This window comes from Mus caroli, unplaced genomic scaffold, assembly GCF_978045245.1.
Source record: "Mus caroli unplaced genomic scaffold, Mus_caroli_1 scaffold_7, whole genome shotgun sequence".
In the NCBI taxonomy this organism is placed as follows: Eukaryota; Metazoa; Chordata; class Mammalia; order Rodentia; family Muridae; genus Mus; species Mus caroli.
The window spans coordinates 118,806,678-118,823,200 of record NW_028227262.1 but is presented as its reverse complement, the minus strand read 5'-3'; the positions used below and the strand labels follow the sequence as shown (position 1 = coordinate 118,823,200).

The following is a 16,523-nucleotide window of genomic DNA, read 5'->3' as shown; positions in this document are numbered from 1 at the left end:
ATAGCAAAGTTACATTGCTAAGTGTTTATTTTAGGATGCATTCTTGATTCATCAAGCTATTCAACAATATTTATTTATTTCATGTCTTTATTTCCTTCCCCAAACCATGCATGATTCAGAAGTCTCCTTTAGAAGGCACTAAAGAATGGGATTGTTTTTTGAGGTAAGAGTCTTGGAATTTGTATGTAGCTCAGGCTGGTCATAACTGATGTTTCTGCCCTAGCCTTCTAGGATTGCAGGCACACAGCACCCTTCCACACTTATATCCCATTTTTATAGGAGTTGAAAGCTATGATGGTTTTAAAGTTTTAAAGAATTGTAAAGAATAAAAACAAAGAGTTATGTAAATAGATCACTTCAGGAGCCCAGATCATTTAAAGTATTTATTTTATGGTCCTTTAGAGAAGTTTGCCAACTTCCATTCTAAACATTATTCTTACCAATACATTTCCATACTATTCCAGTATATTTTTAAAAATAGCTGCAAAACAATTTTTATAATACCCCAAAGTTTTACAATGCCTACTTTTGTTTACTTTTTCAGTCTAGAGCTCGTTGAGTAGAAGAGCAGTAGTCTCATGTGCTTCCCAGCTGAGTGTTAGAGAGAATGGCATAGCAGTCATCCTCACTCTTCCACCAAGACTTACCATTGCCCTTTGGTCATTCCCAGCACACTGTCATTGGCTCCACTCAGCACTTTGTTACAAAGTGCTAGCTGTTTTAATTAGGCAAGAAAAAAGAATGGAAAGGTCTTTGGATTCAAAACAAGGAAGCCCCTTCATTTCCAGCGAGGAGCAGGAAAACACTGACCTTATCCCACAAACATCCAATGGTTACAAACTGAAATATAAACACTAAAGTCACACACCATTTGAAATAAAACACAACCTTTATGACTTAGAGAGAGATGAAGGTTATTTACATAGGATACAGCAAGGCCCAGGAAAGAAAAGAATGAGAGTGTAGACTTCATTAAAAATTAAGACCTTCTCAAAAGACGCTGTTGAGGTAAGCTATAGACCATGCAAAAGCTTGTTTAAATTCTTACCTTGAACTCATCTGAGATTTCAGACACAAAAGAAGATATCTGCTTCATAAGCCTGTCCACACTGCTCTCACTTCCTGTTTTAAGTAATGTTGTAATGGCCAGGGTAGCAATGCTCCTGTTTGAGTCTGTGATTAAGTTTTCTAAGTCCAGATTGCAGGCAGTAACAGCAGAGGGGTGCTTCATTGCCACCTTGGAGAAAGAAGAAAAATAAAAAGCAAAACAAAACAAAAAACCAAAACCACATTGTTGTTGATAAAGGACAGAACCTAAGTTTTAATTAAAGTAAGTAACAATTGGAAGGGAGCAGCAGAGGTCAAAAGTAATCATTTTAGGTCAGATGTGGTGGATGCCTGCATCCATACATCCTTTATAATAGTATCAGTCTCTTTTGTTATAGGTGCCATCTCCTTATGGTTTTTATGTTCACAAATATATATTCTACTACACATTAGAAACTTTAAGAAAAATATTATGGTAAATGTTGATCAACAAAACCTTTTTGTCACTTTGAAATCAATTCTGCAATTAAACAAACTGCTGCCAAACTGGATTTTACCCACGGTTGCTAAAATATGCCTGTCATTCTACATCTATGTTGTTCCATCTCTCTGTCCATTCCACACTGGGCTGACCCAAAATTCTGAAATGTGAAAAAAAACTCTGCAAATCACTGTCAGTAAAACTTATTCAACAGGAAAAGATGACCCAGACTAATGAAAAAGTCTTTATCCATGCAGCATAGAGTTCTATGTTTTGTGGAGAAATCTTTGTGTATTTTAATGGTTGGGCACTGAGTTCAGGCCCACTGGAGTTAATACATAAGACATAGCTTCACAAACACATACATTTTAAGACACAACTGGTTTCCAGATTAGAGCCGAGGAATGGTAAGCTGGCTCAATCTCTGCACGGGTTTGTATGATTCTCATTTACCACACGTGGCTATAAGCATAGGTAGGATTACTGGAGTGACTCAGAAACTGAATCCCTTATCTAATCTTAATTAACTTAAGTGGACACTTGTGAACGGCCTCCATATTGAACAGTCTAACACCTGAACATAAAGTACTCAGACATCAGAAATAAGTTATGGACTAACAGTATAAACAGCTCCAACGAAGGCCACAAGTACAAGCAGGATGCTACAGATGTGAGGCCCACAGGTCATATACTCTAAGCTTGAAGAGAAAGCCAAATGCTTTGCATTTCATGTTTCTGAAGTAAATATGCATGTCTATTGTTAATCAAAGGGATACCTACCTTGTTCAGGGTCCTCACAGCTGCGTATCTCAAGGCTGGTTTAGGAGAGCTACAGAAAAGTTGAAGAACTGGAAAAAGAAAAACAGAAAAATCACTGTGGATACTGTTCACCAGATAGATGAAAATTATAGTATGTAATAATCATGTTCATTCTGTGTGTCGGGAAATTAATCACAGCATCAAAATTCCATGTGAACAAAGTTATCATCACAAATAAAAAATAAAGCACTTTTTGTTCAGCTATAAAAACTTCAATATAAAACAAAATGTTTTTTCCTCTAAAAATCAATATCCCAATTAATATTTGCATTTAAGTAAGAGAAACCGTGCTAGTTCTGAGAGCAAATATGTTTTCTAAACATTAGAGGAAGCTGAGACCATTAGCAAGCTTTTTTTCACTGAGCAATCGTGGCCTTAAATGCCACCCTTAATACCGACTCTGCAAGCCCACTGATTTAAAACAATGTAAGAGCATAAACAAAGGACAGCTTTCAAACACAACTGACCTGAGACAGCAGGTGCCAGCTCTCTTGCAGTACAGTTGGGAAGATGAATAATGGCAGAAGCAGCTTCATAAATAACCATTTCATGTTTATTTCGCAAGCAGCTCTCAATGAAATCAAAGAGTGGACTTTCATGACTGCCAATAAATGTACACTGACCATGTTAACATATCAAATAGCAGGGTAATAATCACAATGGTTAAAATTACTGAGGTAAAAACGTTAAAGAGATTGAGATATACTTCTGGACCACTGAAAATTCACTCTTTAAAAGGCGATGAAAAAAATCATCAAAGCTATTTTTGGGGAACTTTTAAATTTAACCAAGGCCTTGTAAGAGAGCAATTACTGAAGAAAACCAAGGATCTCAGGTAAAAACGGTGAGCTTTCTGGTGCTTTAACTTGCTGGATTCCTAATTTCTGCCCCTCCTTCCTAGATCACTGTAGTTCTGGAAATGTCAGCAGCCTTATGGAGTCAGTTTAATATCAACAAGTCAATTATGTTACATACCACATTTAAAGAAGTAAGATCTGAAAAAAACATGTAAAAATTGAAAACTACATAATTATTCTTCTAACCCAAAATCACAAGACATGCAAATACTGCCCAAATACAAGAGAGAAAGATAGTCACCAGCAAGTATTCCTGAGGAAGCCTAGACACTAGACCTACTAGACAAATACTTTGAGTCAAACTAATATAAACATGTTCAAAGAACTAAAGGAAACTACATCTAAAAAGTTGGATAGGTCTGTAAGTATGAGGGATTATAACTGATTTTTAAGAAAGTAAATAAAAGCCAGATATTTGGAGAAAGCAATGATTGGAATGAAAGATTAATCAAGGAAGTTCGATTGCCAGCAAACTGAGATAACCAGTAGAGGGAAATAAAGAAAAACAGGAAGAGATGGAACAAGGTCTGGAGACCTGTGCAGTATCAACATGCATGTCTATTCCACAGAATAAGAATCCTAGAAGGAAAGAGACAAGGTGGAAACCTCTACACTGATTAATCGAAACCAAATCCACGTGCCAGAGAAGCTCAATAAATCACCAGCAGGATAAACATACAGAAATACAATGTTGTTGAAATATTAAGTAAATAAATGATCAGAAGAATACTGACAGCCACAGGGTAAAAACAAACACATCACACTTTATAGAAATCAACAGACTTATACAATGCATGGTTGATTTGGGGGAGCTAACCCTATGGGCTGCCATAGCCTGCCTCACTGCCACCTCCCCTCCCAGGCCTCAAATTAGAGGACACAGGAAGACGCGTCTAACTCTTCACTATTTCATTCATTCTTTCTGTCACTTTTCTTAATTTTACTCTTTATAATATTTCATGTCTTTATATTTTTTGTTCTGATATTTTAGTATTTTATTTATTTCCACCTCTTTGTTTCAATTCCTCTTACCTTTAGATAGTTTTTCCTATCATTTTTCTAATGCTGCTGTCCGTTCATCTCACATCCTGCCTCTTTCATTAAATCTTGTTCATTCTTTAAAGAGAAAACCCCCCTCCTTTACTTCATTCATCATTAATTTTACCTTTACTAATCTTTAAATTCATTCTTTTATTATACATTGTTTTTACCACTTTCTTTCCTGTTGTCACTTAAGCTGTAATAAGTGACTTTAATTGTTTTCCTTTCTTTTCAATACTTTATTTTTTCACTTTATATCCTGATCTCAGACCCCCCACCCCCTCTATTACTAGTCCTCCCTAATTTATAAAGCCCTCCCCACTTCTACCACCTCCCCTTCTCCTCTGAGAAGGGGAATCCCCCTCCTTTGGTACTACTCCACCATTGGACATCTAGTTGCAGCAGGACTATAATTTCTTTTAACTGTATTTTTAAAAGATTGACTTGACTTTAAATAATGTGTATGTGTGTGGTTATGTACATATGAGTGTAGATATGTAGTGGTCAGAGGCCCGGGATCCCCTGGAAACTGCCTAACATGATGCTGGGGACCAAACTCTTCTGCAAGAGCAGCATACATGCTCTGAACCACTAGGCCATCTCTCCAGCCCCTTTAAATTTATATTAATACATTGTCTATTTTGGTGTTAATGCTGTTAATCACAGCTCTCCATCCTCTGTGAGTAGAGTCCTTAAGAGAAGGCTGCTTACTAAGAGCTCACTAAAAAGGACCTGCCATCTCAAAGGATGGACAACCTGAGTCATAGACCTGGGAACACAAAGCAGGGAGCTTCTCTAAAAGTTTGCAGCGCTTTAATAACTGACTCGGAAGATACTGAAATGGTTAAAAAGTCAGAAGAAATGTTTTTAAAGTCTGATTTACAAAATGGTCAAAGAGGGGCAACTGAAATGGCACTGTGAGTAAGAGCTCTTGTTCTGCAAGCAAGGACCTGAGCTGGAAGCCTTAGCACGCACATAAAACGTCAAGCATGCTGCACAGATCAGGACTGGGGAACAGAGACACACTTGGGAGTTTCTAGCTCAGTGAAAGATCCTGTCTCAAAGAAGTAAGGCAAAGAGTGATAGAAGAAGACATCTGACATCTTGCTCTTCACTTCTGTACACACGATCACATCCTCATCTTCAAGTGTTTACAAGACAGAGACACACAAACACACACACTCACAGAGAAAGAGAGATTAATAAGAAGTTCAAATAAGAGATGAGTAAATATGTCAATATGATACCTGTACAAAAACAATTCAACAATTTGGACTAGAAATTCGGTAACTTGAATAAAAAAAATTCAGCCAAAAAAATCTTAAAAATAGAAAACTCAGTCTAATAGAAATTCTTACTAGGAAGTATCAGCAACAGACTAGACCAGGTATGGTAGCAAGTGGGGAAATTCATACTCAGATAACAGAAAACAAAATCCAGAAATAATAAAAATAACATTCAAGACCTGTGGTACATTATTAAGAGACTAAGCCAACCAATCTAGTATGCGGAAGGACCCAAAAAAGAGAGACTAAAGTTACTGAAAATTCATTCAGAAAAGTTAGAGCAAAGAACTTCTCAAATCTAGAGAAAGTCATGGACATGCCACATGAGGCAGAGAGAATCCCAAATAGACCAGATAAACACTTTCATGTATCACAAAATTCCAAAAGCATAGAACATCATACTGAAATTTTCAATAAAGAAATGCAGTGTTATTTAAAAAGGGAAACCCATAGAAACAATAGGATGCTTCACAAAAGAACCCCAGAAGGCCAAGAGAGATAGACTGATGCATTTCAAGCTCTGAAACAAAACCCAGTGCTAGCCCATACAATAATATCCAGGGAAGTTATCCTTTAAAACTGAAGCAAAAACAAAGACTTCTCAGAAGTATAAATAAAAGCAAGTCATTACTAGCACTGCTGAATATTCTTAAAGAAATACTACATACAGCAGAGGAAGAAACACATACACAAACATGAAAGCACAAGAAAGAACAAGAAAGAAAGTCTCATTAAAAGTATAAACAGTGGAGAATCGAAGGAGCCACACACAATTAGCTCTGTAAACCAGCAAGCGTATAAAGATGGGAAAAGTTAGCATATATCTCTCAATAGTATTAAATTTAAAGAATTAACTTGGAACATAGGTCAGCTGAATTGATTAAAAAGCAAGATCCAACTGTTTGCTGTCTAGAAGAAACTTACTGGCAAAAACTGAAAGAGAAAAAATGGAAAATTATATTTCAAGTAAGTAGAATTTAAAAACAAGCTAGAATAGCTACACTCATACCTGACAAAGCAGATTTTAAGCCAAATTTAACTGTAGAAATAAAGACAGTCATGTCATATTAATAAAGAGATAACCATTAAGAATCTATCATGATTATAAATATGTAGCTATCAAATGCCAATGCACCTAATTTCACAAAACACAACTAGACATGAAGGGATTAGACAAGTCCACAAATAACAACAATGGACACTTACTTTAAAAATCTCACTCCAGCTGAGTTTGGTGTTGCATGTACTTGGGAGGCAGAAGCAGGTAGATCTCTGTTGAGTTGAGGCCAGCCTGGTCTACATAATGACTTCCAAGGACAGTCAGGGCTATATAGAGAGAATGGACAGCTATGTCATTCAGCCTGTCCCAACCCCATCCCCCAGAAGAAAGTTGGAGTTCAATTGCACTGCAAAAATAAATGGATTTAACTAACATTTCCATCAATAGAATACATACTCTTCTCAGCAGTCTATGAAAATTTCCTCAAAGTAGATCACATTTTAGATAATAAAACAAGTTTTAACAAACACAGAAAGAGTGAGAATATGAATATTTCTTAGGGGCTAGAGAAATGGCTCAGTGATCAAGTTCATGTCAAATAGCTCATAAACATTTCCAATTCCAGTCCCAAGAGATTCAACAGCTTCTTCTGGAATCTATGTGAACTTGGACATACATGTGCACATATATACCAACATACGTATAAATAAAATACACCTTTAAAAAATAACTTCTTGTTTACCTGACCTTGATTTAACTTTGGTAGGTGTTATCTGTTTAGAAAATCGTCTAACAAGAAGTTAGACTTCAACAACCCAAATAACCCAATTAAAAAATGAGGTACAGAGCTGAACAGAGAATGAACAACAGAGGCCTCTCAAAGCTGTGAAGCACTTAAAGAAATGTCCGAAGTCCTTAGTCATTAGGGAAATGCAAATCAAAACAACTCTGAGAGTCCATCTCACATGGCAGAATGGCTAAGATCAAAAACTCAAGTGATAGTGAAAGGACAATATAAACCCCATTTGTCCCCACTTAAGGATCCCATTTGTCTTCATTTAAGGACCAGGCCTGATTTAAAAAAAAAAAAAAAAAGGCTGTAAGGCACCAGCTTCAGGAATAGACCATAAGTCCCAGAAACTAGGTCATAAGACACCAGCTCTAGGAACAGACCATAAAATTCAGAACAAGATCATAAAACCCTCTCCCAAAGAGCAGCCTGGGGATAACCACAAAAAATGGAGAAATATCTTATATCTTGGAACAGGCCATCTGTGGGGACAGTCCTATTTCTTCACATGGTTGAAAATTCATGATGTAGGAATGCAGACAGGCCACTGATCACCTGTGATGCCTAGCACCCACCAATGAAATTTTAGATTACCTAATCCTTCTAGAGAGTTTCCCCAGTTCCCTATGAGAAGGCCTGCGGACCTTTGTCTGGGCTCATGCTGGTTGTTTCTGCAGAATAAACACTCTTGGTTTTGCATACTATCTGAGTCTGGGGTCTTCCTTCAGGAATTTTCGGGCTCTTACAATAGTACATGCTAGTGAAGCTGTGGAGCAAGGGGAACACTCCTCCATTGCTGGTCAGAGTGCAGACTTGTACAACCACGTTGGAAATCAATGTGGCAGTTTCTCAGAAAACAGGGACTATTCTATCTTAAGACCCAGGTATATCACTCTTAGGCATATACTTACAAGATACCCCACTATACCACAGGGACACTTGTTCAATTAGCAGCTTTATTTGTAATAGCCAAAAACTGGAAACAATCTAGATGTCCCTCAACTAAAGAATGGATAAAGAAAATGTGGTCAATCTACACAATAGAATACTATTCAGCTGTTAAAAATAATGAATTTTACAGGAAAATGGATGGAATTTGAGAATATAATCCTGAGTGAGGTACCCAGATCCAAAGGACATGTATGGTATGTACTCACTTATAAGTGGATATTAGCCATAAAATACAAGATAACCATGCTACTACACTCCACAGAACCAAAGAAGCTAAATAAGAAGGAAGGTCCAAGTAAGAATGCTTGAATCTCACTTAGAAGGGGGAACAAAGATAGTTGTAGGAGGTAGATAGAGGAAGAGAACTGGGTGGGAGAGGGGCTGGGGAGAGGAATGGTGTAGGGGGGATTCAGGATCAAGTATGGGGAGGAATAGGAGAGACAGCCAGGTGACCATGAGAATGAATGGAAATCTGCAACTGGTGGTGGTGGGGTATCTCAAGGACCTGCCAGAGACCAGGGGTAGGGGAGGCCCCCAAGAATCAATGGGGTGAGCTTAGATATGACTCACAGCACTGGGATATGGAACTTCAAGAGGCCACTTCGTGTAGCCAGGCAGGAACCCCAGTGGAGTGATAGGGACACCAACCTACTGACAGAACTTTCTAACCAAAATTTATCCTGTCTACAAGAAATGCAGGGACAGAGGATGGAGCAGTGACTGAGCCCTGTCAGGCCTTGGTGGGGACAGTGACGTGGTTCCTGCCCCTGGGACAGAGCCCCTAGTGTGAACCTCCAAGACTGTCCACGGCTGCTGTGGCCACAAGGAATGTTTGTATAATAATGTACATAATTCACATTCTTCCAAGGAATGTCTTCCCTGTTAATGTTAATGACTCTGTGATAATTAGAAACAGCAAGAGTCCAGGAGTTGAGGGTGTGCCCTTAAGGTTATAGGAAAGAGCTCTAAATACATGAGTTTGAAAATATATAATTTCTTACCTATGCAAAAATAAGGATACTATATGAATTACATGAGGGGCTTCATGAATATAAAGGAACAAAAGCAGCTATGCCACGAACCAACTTGTTAGACAATTACTAAGGAAGGAGATGAAGAGATTTAGGGAGCAGTGATCACAGGAGATTCCACCCAGCTAAGTTTTTTTGTTTATGCTTACAAAGGCAGATAGATTCCTGAGTTCAGGATCAGCCTAGGACAAAGCAAAGTTAGACTCAGTTGTGGTAGAAATGCTAAGTTCAGGGCAGGGTCCCATCCAACTAGCTTATAGTCTGTGCTTAATAAAGGTAGACATATTTCTGAATTCTTTTTCAATGTTAAGAAAAAACTGTATGCTTGCTGTCTCCTAAGAATCAAACGGCTGTGATGCTGATTCATAAGATAATCAAAAGGAAGACCTGGAGTAAATGACTGGGTTGATATGCAAAATAAAAGACTGGACCTGTGTTCTGCATAAGATGAGCTATCCAGAGAGGTTTTAGTATAAAGAGAGAGAACTGCTTGGAGAACTGACACAAGCAAGCAGAACACACAGAGAGATCTCTTAGAATAGCAAGCAACCAGAATATAGACAGAGATCGTCAGAGAGAAAGAGAACATAGAGAAGCAGACTGGAAAAGCTGCATCAAGCAGAACACAGTTCCTCAGCTTGGATCCATGATTTGACTTCGAGTGATTCTTTTCCCAACTCCAAGACAGCCCTTTCTCTCAGAACCCTCTCCAAGCTGAGGCTGGTCTTTGACATCAGCCCAACTAGAGACCCACCACATGGGCAAGCACCAATCCCTGATACTCTTTTTTTTTTTTTTTTTGGTTTTCCGAGACAGGGTTTCTCCGTGTAGCCCTGGCTGTCCTGGAACTCACTTTGTAGACCAGGCTGGCCTCGAACTCAGAAATCCACTTGCCTCTGCCTCCCGAGTGCTGGCATTAAAGGCGTGCGCCACCACACCCGGCCCCTGATACTCTTAATGATACTCTGTTATGCTTGCAGACAAGAGTCTAGCATAACTGTCCTCTGAGAGGCTCCACCGAGGAGCTGACTCAGACAGATGCAGAGACTCACAGCCGAACAGTGGATGGAGCTTGGGGATTCTTTTGGAAGAATTGGGGGAAGGAATGAGGGCCCCAAAGGGGATAGGAACTCTACAGGAAGACAGAACCCCAAACAAAAAACATACAGGGGATGGACCTAGCACCCCACAATCCTTGCTCATATGTAGTGGATATGCAGTTTGGTCTTCATGTGGGTCTTGAACAACTGGAGGGGGGTTATCCTAAAAGCTGTTACCTGTCTGTGGGATGATATGTTCTTCTAGCTGGGGTACCTTGTCTGGCCTCAGTGGGAGAGGATGTGCCTAGACTCCCAGAAACTTGATGTGCCAGGGTAGGGGGATACCCAGGGGGGGCCTCTACCCTCTCAGATGAGCAGGGAATGGGGGAGGGGTGTGGAAGGGGTGACTGGGAGGGGGGGGCAGTGATCATGATGTATCACAAGAAACTATAGGTGCCACTTAAACACTTGAGGATTGAATACGCAAATGATGTTTACTAAAGTATGGTTTTTAAAAAGCAAAGAAATTCTAGAAGCAAGTGAAAAAAACCACACTTCATTAGATTTTTTTTTTTAATACAGCAAAGACAAAAGAGGTAAGCTTGTTGTGCTTAGTGCAAGCGTTAACAAGGCAAGAGAACACTTTGATCATCTCTTAGTGATGTACCTCTAAGTCTTAGAAAAAACAAAACAAAACAAAACAGAACAAGCCAAACAAAATTAGTAGATAAAAATGAAATAAGGAGCCAGGCGGTGGTGGTGCATGCCTTTAATCCCAGCACTTGGGAGGCAGAGGCAGGTGGATTTCTGAGTTCGAGGCCAGCCTGGTCTACAAAGTGAGTTTCAGGACAGCCAGGGCTATACAGAGAAACCCTGTCTCAAAAAACAAAACAAAAAAACAACAACAAAAAAAGAAAAAAGCAACAGTTTCATTGATCCTCTTATGGTCTTCATTTTATTAAATTCTACCTTGTTCTATTATTTCTTCTTATTTTTATTATTTATTTATTTATTTAGGTTTTTCAAGACAGGGTTTCTCTGTGTAGCCCTGGCTGTCCTGGAACTCACCAGGCTGGCCTCAAACTCAGAAATCCGCCTGTCTCTGCCTCCTGAGTGCTGGAATTAAAGGTGTGCACCACCACCACCCGGCCAACTGTTGCTTTTTTTGAACAGATGAACAAGACTGACAAATGCTTAGACAAAGTGACCAAAAGAAAGACTCAAATTAATAACATTAGAGATAAAGGAGGTAAAGGAATATTACAACAAACATTCACTGAAATCCAGAGGCTCACTAAGAAGTATTCTGAAGAATTATCTTCCAGTAAACTAGAAAACCTATAGGAAATGGGTTGTTGACAAAACTGCCAAAGTGCCTACTGGAGAAAAGATGGCCTTACCTACACAGGCTGCTAGGAAGCTGGATATGCATGTGGCAAAGACTGAAATACAATCTTTACCTTTCACCCTGCACAAAAGTCAACTTCAAATTCACTAAAGACCTTAATAGAAGACCTCAAACTTTGAAACTATCAAAAGAAAGTAGAAACATTTCAAGATATGGGGACAAGCACAAACTTTTTGAGTAAGACTCCAACACCTCAGGAAATAACAGGTAGGCCTGATGAACATCGAACATCAAATTAAGCTCCTGCACAACAAAGGCAACAGCAAACTGAAAAGATCTGCAGGATGGAAGACAAGCGATGTTAGCTATTCATCAGGTAGGGCATGAATAACTAGGATAAAGAGCTGAAAAATTTAAGAGTAAATGAACTGAGCAGATTGTTCTCAGAAGCAGAACAACATATATAGATCAAATGTTATATAGCATATTAATATACATTAATTATTACAAACAAAAACAACATTAAAACAAACAACAGGGCTGGAGGGCACCACCTCAACTGGATCTTTTTTCCCCCCTCCCTTTGGGTAAATCTGGTTTATTTTCAGTCTAATTTTTTTTTTCATTTTTATTAGCTATTTTCTTTATTTACATTTCAAATTTTATCCCCTTTCCTCATCTCCCCTCTGAAAGCCCTCTTATCTCATCACACACACCCCCACCCACTAACCCACCCACTCACGCTTCCCTATCCTGGCATCCACCTATACTGGGGCATCGAGCCTTTACAAGGCCAAGAGCCTCTCCTCTCATTTATGTCCCACAAGGCCATCTTCTGCTAGATATGTGGCTGAGTCCCTCCTTGAGTACTTTTTGGTTGATGGTTTAGTCCCTGGGAGCTCTGGGGGTACTGGTTAGTTCATATTGTTGTTCCTCCTATAGGGCTGCAAACCCCTTCAGCTCCTTGGGTCCTTTCTCTAGCTTCTCCATTGGGGACCCTGTGCTCAGTTCAATGGATGGCTGTGAGCCTCCACTTCTATATCAGGCACTGGCAGAGCCTCTCCTGGATAAAGTAGACCTTTAAAGATCTACATCATGCTTAATGGATTTCCTGCAAAACTGTACTCAGACAAAAAAGCCTTCTTTCACCATTTCTACTCACTATCACACTAAAGGCTTGAGGTAGTGAAAAAAAAGCACACCACAAAACACAGGGGTCAGTCTAGAAACAAAGAAGTCAGCCATATTTGTTCACAAGTGATATGATATTATTATACACAGAAAATCCAAAGTAGAATATGGATGCAGAGAACAACAGAGATGTAGAGAAATCAAGAGAGCACAGGGCAGGGGGTTAGAGGGAGGAAAGGAAGAGGGAGTAGCATGCACTAGCTAGGAGCATAACAAGTTTATAAACTGTAAGATTAACATAAAAACAACTATATTTCAGTCCAGAAGTGAAAGTGATGAAACAATTCCATTCACAACAGCCTAAGACTGAGCGAAGGGGCCAGGGAGACATGGGGGAGAGGGTGGTTAAGTACTCGCTGTCAAGTCTGAGTGTGATTTCCCAGGATCCATTTGGTAGAACGTGAGCACCAACTCTTGTGAGTTGTCATCTCTGACTTCTATATGCACACAAATTAAATACTTTAAAAAAGTAATTGAATAAAACTATCACAATTTTAAATTGAAAACTATAAAATCTTTTTGAGGACTTTAAATGAAGAAATAGACCCTGTCCATGCTATAAAACTACTTATTACCAAGATGGCAATACTCCCATATGAATTGATTTAAAATATACCAATTATTCTGGACAGTGCAAATCCTACCAAAATGCCAGCAGGTTTTACTGTAGTAATCCAAAGCTTGTTCTAAAATGCATATGGATAAGCAATGAACTCCAAAAACACATTTTCCAGATTCAAATCTTCCTATAAACCTGGAGCAATCATGACAACTGAAAAAAACTGGGAGTTTCATCACATGGTCAGCTGACTTCCCAAAGAAGAGACAATTTAAAGGAGAAAAGAGTTTTTACTAACTGGCACTGGGGAAATTGGTATCTTCTTAAATGAGTGTATACCATTATATGAGCATATACAGAACTTCACTCACTCAGAATGGATGATAGTCTTAAAGGTTGCAAACTAGAACTATGAATATCATGCTACTAAAAGAGCACATTGAAGGAACCACTGTGCTCTTGAACTAAGCAGCTATTTGGACACAGCTCCCAAAGCACAATCTCTTAGAAAGGTGATAAAACAAACTTCATCAATATTGTTAAAATAAGGAAACAAAGACAAGCAACATGTAAAAGTTCTATATAAAAGTATTTGTTAACATTTTGAGGGTACAACAAAAGTCATACTTATCTGTAGGTTTCTTATGAAATTGTCAAACTCTGTTATCTGAGTTATCAAAAAAATGGGTAAGGAAGTCTTTCAAGCGCAACAATTCTATTTGATGGTGGGCAAGAGATTGGAATGACTTAGCTTGATAAAACTAACAAAACGGGAAGAGAGCAGTAAAGCAGACACAGCACTGAAAACAAAGTAATGACTAGTAATTAGGAAAGGGAAACTAGGAGCGAGGGTGGGGAGTGAAGGGGCTCCCATATAGCTACTAGAATGGCTATTAAAGACAGTAACTGCTCAACAGACACACCAGGCACACAGGTCCAGCACTCAGAAAGCAGAGACAAAATACTGGATACATAGTCGGAGCAACCTGAAAGAGGAAGGAATCAGCAGACAACATCACACACCAATGAAGAGACATAACACTGGTGTCCTCACAGGCTGTAAATTTATGGAACTTTGTAAAATAATCTGCAGCTCCTTTTAAAATTAGACATGCAAGTAGTCAACATATTCCATTTACAAGAATCTTCCCATGAAAATAGAAAATGTATGTTCATACAAAGGTTTATACTTGTCTATCAATAGTATCATTTATTCATGATAGAAATAAATAAGCAACCCAAATGACCATCGATTGATAAATCCTACTGCAATCAAGTAAACCAGTAAATATCAGGCTCAATGAAAACAGCATGATATGATGCCATTGTTAGGAAACATCCACACAGGCAAAAGGCAGCTCAAGGGCTGAGGGGCACAGGGACTAAGTCAGGTAAGAGTCTAAGCGGCTTTAGAAGGTGACAGAAACATTCTAAAGACAGATTGTGCTCCTGGTTGTAGAGCTGCATTCGTTTATTGTTAAATTCTACAAGTGCATGCTTAGTGTGTGAATTTTAAAATCTGTAAATTAATGTCAATAAGACTGCTAAACACCACCTAATATTGAGCTGAGCACAGTTGGTCACACCTATAATCCAGCACATGAAAGACAGAGGCAGGAAAATTGCTAGGAATCCCAGGCAGTCCTAGGCTATAAAATGACAAGGCCTATTAATTAGGTCCTAGGCACCTAATAAACAAACATATTACATTAGTTGATCAAAATTTAAAATATTAAAATAATTTTATACATAACAATGTTGAGAAGGAAGCCTAATTGTTCTAAACAAAAATATTAATATTCATTTACTAAAAGTTATCAAGAGCTAATGAAACAAACTTTTTAAAAAGTTATTTACTGAGCTGGAGAGGTGGTGGCTCAGTGGTTAAGAGCACTGACTGCTCTTCCAGAGGTCCTGAGTTCAATTCCCAGCAACCACATAGTGGCTCACAACCATCCACAATAGGGTCTGCTGTGTCTGAAGAGAGCAATGGTGGTGTAGTCATATGCATAAAATAAATAAATAAATAATTTATTTATTGGCCGGGCAGTGGCGGCACACGCCTTTAATGCCAGCACTTGGGAGGCAGAGGCAGGTGGATTTCTGAGTTCGAAGCCAGCCTGGTTTACAAAGTGAGTTCCAGGACAGCCAGGGCTGCACAGAGAAACCCTGTCTTGAAAAACCAAAAAACAAACAAACAACAACAATAACAACAACAAAAGTTATTTATTATTGTTAGTGTGCATGCATATTGTGTGTGGGGGAGAATGAATGAATGCGTATGGGCATGTGTGGAGGTCAGAGAACAATGTCTAGAGTTGGTCCTCTCTCTCCATTATGGGTTCTGGAAACTGAGCTAAAAGGCTTGCATGGCTTGCAGTGCTTTTATTCACTAAGCCATATCATCAGTCCAAACAAACTGCTCTACTATCACAATACTCTATAAAACTGGTAAACCTAAATTGTGTTCTTTTAAGCATTTATAATATTCTCTTATATGGATCTTTATTTCTATTCCTAAGTGGTACCCAAATTAACTGCTTTGAATTTTCTTCAACCAACTAAGACTGATTTCTATGAACTGTACAACTTACAATAGTTCTTAACTACATGCTCTCATATAACAACACTACAAAAGTCTTTTATTTCTTTTGGGGGAGGTAGCTTTTAAGACAAGGTCTCACTCTGTAGCCCATGACGGCCTCAAGCTTGCACTCCCCCTTGCCTCTTCTGCCTGAGTTCTGGTATTACAAGAATGAGCAATCACACCTAGCTTGTATTTTAATAGTGAATAAATTAAATGCAATTTCTACATTTAATATTATCCTTCATCAATTCTACTATATTCAAAATATCATTCAAGAAATTAGCAGAAAGACTGACACCCAGTAGCCCTAAAAAAGTGTCTAATATCCTACTGAATACTGTCCTGGTTTGCTTTCTACTGCTGTGATAAAACACTGACCAAAAGCAACTTGGGGAGGAAAGATTTATCTTATCTTATACTTCCAACAGTCCAGAGTAATTTGTAAGCTCCAAGCCACTGAAAGATCCCATCTTAAAAAAAGTTAAAATGAATACA

At 38.7% G+C, this 16,523-nt stretch overlaps 1 protein-coding gene across 2 annotated transcripts in view; it reads right to left on the bottom strand.

Moving 5' to 3' along the window:
• Copg2 (coat protein complex I subunit gamma 2) overlaps window positions 1-16,523 on the bottom strand; it is a 130,843-nt gene that overhangs the window by 47,579 nt on the left and 66,741 nt on the right. For both annotated transcript variants that reach the window (XM_021165176.3, XM_029478893.2), the window contains exons 10-12: window positions 2,815-2,948; window positions 2,309-2,376; window positions 1,049-1,237 (exon numbers count right to left, since the gene is read on the bottom strand). In XM_021165176.3, the coding sequence (XP_021020835.1) occupies window positions 1,049-1,237; window positions 2,309-2,376; window positions 2,815-2,948 (391 nt within the window). The remainder of the gene's footprint in view (window positions 1-1,048; window positions 1,238-2,308; window positions 2,377-2,814; window positions 2,949-16,523) is intronic.